This window comes from Limulus polyphemus, unplaced genomic scaffold, assembly GCF_000517525.1.
Source record: "Limulus polyphemus unplaced genomic scaffold, Limulus_polyphemus-2.1.2 Scaffold975, whole genome shotgun sequence".
In the NCBI taxonomy this organism is placed as follows: Eukaryota; Metazoa; Arthropoda; class Merostomata; order Xiphosura; family Limulidae; genus Limulus; species Limulus polyphemus.
Genome location: NW_013666585.1, coordinates 133,877 through 137,381, shown reverse-complemented (window position 1 = coordinate 137,381; position 3,505 = coordinate 133,877). Strand labels below are relative to the sequence as shown.

The window sequence follows — 3,505 nt, the reverse complement described above, 5'->3', positions numbered from 1 at the left end:
GTTGAAACATTGTACATTTGTTACTCATAATAAAGTTTCTTTCATTACCCATTCAAGCCATCTCCAAGCTTTTATTCTCTTACTCACTCATAAAAAATAAATTTGCTTGTGAGATGTGAGGGAGAACATTCCTCCATTAATGTAAAAGTGTGGTGAAGGCAATCCTTCTTGTAAAAAATCCTCCCCCCCAATTTTCACTTAAGCTATGCTAGAAAATAATAATGCTTCAACTATTAAACACAGTACAAAGTATGGGTTATAAGGTCTTTAAAAACAACAATCTGTAAATGTCACTGTGATATAACTTCTCAACACCAGCAAGCAGTACAAGAAAATGTTTCATTAACTTTATTAATCACACCACCTACAGTAACAAGAATTTCACTATAATGTAACCATAACTAAAACATTAATTGCTTCTTCTTACACCTAAAAATTTGACATGGATAGAGATAGGCATGAATCTAATGAGTTCCAAGATGCTTTTTACACCACATGATAAAATCACTTCAATAATTTTAAACAAGAAAAGTATTGTATACATTTTATATATATATATCACATAATACTGTATGTAATAATTCTTATTTACAGCACAATGTATTATCACTAATGTAACATACTAATACTCTTGTCGTTTTCTAATTAAAAGCTATTTTACTTACTGTGACACTTTTATTACCATATTATACGTTACATATATATATAGGCAATCTTAATCAAGTTTTTAATTATTCAAAGAAGTCACACAAACCCACAAAGTTACACAATAAAAAGTTCAATATACATCTAGAAATATTAAATGTAAAAAGGTGAACAAACAATTAAGTCATTTTTCAGACCTCCCCTAATACTTGTATTGTTTTTTATTAAATTTCAAACAAGATACAAGTTATCTGTCATATCATTTTGGTAGTAGAAAACCTGTAGTTTTAACATCCAACTCTTAAACAGCAATAATGTAACTTCTCTTTAATGTTACAGAATGTTAGATTACTTTGATATTAATATTCCCTATAAAAAACAAAAACTAATTAATTTGTTTCTATGAGTAGATGATTTTTAACATGTGTATCATGGACAAAATAATTAGTGTCTTGTTAGATACAGAATTGCAATATGTAAAGTGAGTAAATATAAACAAGGTATTAAATTTAGTGGATAAAAATATTTGTCTGTCATTCAGTTTCTGCCCAATCTAGAAATGAACAATAAAACTTCATGTTACATTTCACTTAAACATAGCAACTGCACTAGTTAAACGACTTATCAATGCACCTCTCTTGTCTTGATCTAAATCTTTTTCCCATATCTGGTTTAAATATTTAGTTGCTATACTATCAAACAGTTGGATGTCTTCCTTAAGTGGCATTTCTGATATGGAAGCTCTAAACAAGTAAACTACGTTCTTATACGGAGCACTCTCATGGTCACAAAATGAATGAAAAGCCATGGCTCCTTTAGCTGGAATCTTCTCCAAATGATGTATCACAAGAACATGGTGTTTGTTCCATTCCACTGAAGTACTAATGGTTTCTACAATTTTGTGTTTAACTTCCACATAATCAGATATACTAGCCAGATTATTAAGGTCAAAATCTTTGTATTCTGGAAGAGTTTCATTAAAACTTATTGCAATGACTCTAGCTAACTTATCAGTAATAATGTTAATTCTATCTTCATTTTCTTTCATGCCTAACAATAACACTACAGCAGGACTTTCTGGAGAGGCATGGTTCAAGACAGACTTCACAGAAGATTTTACAATTTTCCAACTTAGGTCATACTGTTCTGAATATTCACTTTTTATTTCTTTAAAATAACTTTCAAATGTGCCTGAAGAATTAACATGTGTTAATGGTTGTATAAGCATAAACATGCAATAGCTCAAACACACACACAAAAACATAATGAAAACAGTATAGAATACATATGTTGTGTTATATGATATAGACTGATTCTTTTTAATACATTTGTCCATTGTAATTGTTTTACTTTCAGAACTTCCATCTTTTCTCTTCTCAGTTATTTTAAATTTAATTTTTTTTTTTCATATTCTTCACTGCGGTTGGATGTCATTTGATCAGTTTTAACTCTCATTTCATTGCCAGTACCTGGAGACACCTGCTCCTCTTCATTCTGCATTTAAAAACAATAAATAAGCAAGCATGACTTTCCAACATCTTCACATCAAGTAATAGTGGAAACAGACCTAAAAGACACTTTTTTAAAACCTGCAATAGAAATATCTAATATAGTGCAATTCATGTTTTATAACACCTTTTATGGTAATAAGATGCTGGACTTCTAAGAATTCTGTTTGAATATTTTTTATAAAAAACAGAATAGTAATAATTACAAACTTAATCAAATGTAATTTACACACTGCCACATTCGCAATTCACACCACAAATCCATTCTTCATATCAAAAACTTAATGAAAATCTGTTAAAATACTCTGAGGCAGAGGTTTCCAAACTTTATGTAATGGTGCCCCCAACTCAGCATTATTTTCTGGAGCCCCCCCCCCATTCATAGTGAATAATTTCTCCAAGTGATAATAACAGCAAATACAGTAGTTTCTTTGCCTCTCTTTGATCATTTTTTTCTTAAGTATTAACAGGAAAATTTAAAGTATTAAAAAATTTATTTTTTTGTTTTTTCTGCTTCTTTCATTGTTATTTTTGGGTACTCCTGGCAAAAGGCCACACACCCCCAGGGGTGGTGGGGGTGGACCCCACAGTTTAAAAAACCCTGCTCTAAGGTAATAATTGTGCATGTATGATAGATCATTAATTCAATATGACAATGTATATTTTTAATATATTCCTATTCATACAATAAATTCATTGTTCAAATTCGATGACGAGGAATCCACTTTGAGACTAATAATGGTTGGAAACGGCTTGAATGGGTAATGAAGAAAAACTTTAATATAAGTTTAACATAACAGCAAATGTACAACGTTACGACAAGGTTTTGTCATCATCAGGTACACAATACATTATAATTTCAATCTCCCTGATGAACAGAATGTGGGGAAAATAAGGGATGTGCCCCAAGATGTAGAAGGGCTAGAGTACAATGAACCATAAATAGAGGTCAACTGAGCTCAAAATTCAACTCCAAGAACCGACATACATGCAGGGGGTAGGACGAGGATCATACCATTGGTAAGTGAACTACAATCCAAAACTTAACCACCCAGAACCACCATCTATGCAGGAGTTTGAAAGAGGATCATACCATCTTCACCTCAAGTTCAGCTGACCAGAGGGAGAAATCCCACCACTGATCTGTGAACAGGGCATATGCGAGAAGAGTGAAACAACATACATACATACATATATATCCCACTCAAACCAAACAGACTGGAACCACCTCAGCACACTAACATTCTCTGCATAAAGACATTGAGGGGTAGTGCAAGAGGAAGAGGAGGAGCAACCAATAAGTGCACCCACTATGACCCACAATGCTGAGGTGGTGCACTAGCTATTATGGT

The 3,505-nt window shown here is 32.2% G+C and overlaps 1 protein-coding gene across 13 annotated transcripts in view; it reads right to left on the bottom strand.

Annotated features, from left to right (window-relative positions):
* Nucleotides 1–333: 333 nt before the first annotated feature.
* The window catches only part of LOC106461510 (torsin-1A-interacting protein 2-like), a 19,857-nt gene continuing 16,685 nt past the window's right edge, over nt 334–3,505 (bottom strand). For 6 of the 13 annotated variants that reach the window (XM_013921337.2, XM_022388485.1, XM_013921334.2 and 3 more), the window contains exon 3: nt 334–2,139. In XM_013921337.2, the coding sequence (XP_013776791.2) occupies nt 1,232–1,981 (750 nt within the window). In that variant the 5' untranslated portion in view covers nt 1,982–2,139 and the 3' untranslated portion in view covers nt 334–1,231. The remainder of the gene's footprint in view (nt 2,140–3,505) is intronic. The other 7 variants (XM_022388492.1, XM_022388491.1, XM_022388490.1 and 4 more) reach the window with 2 other exon arrangements.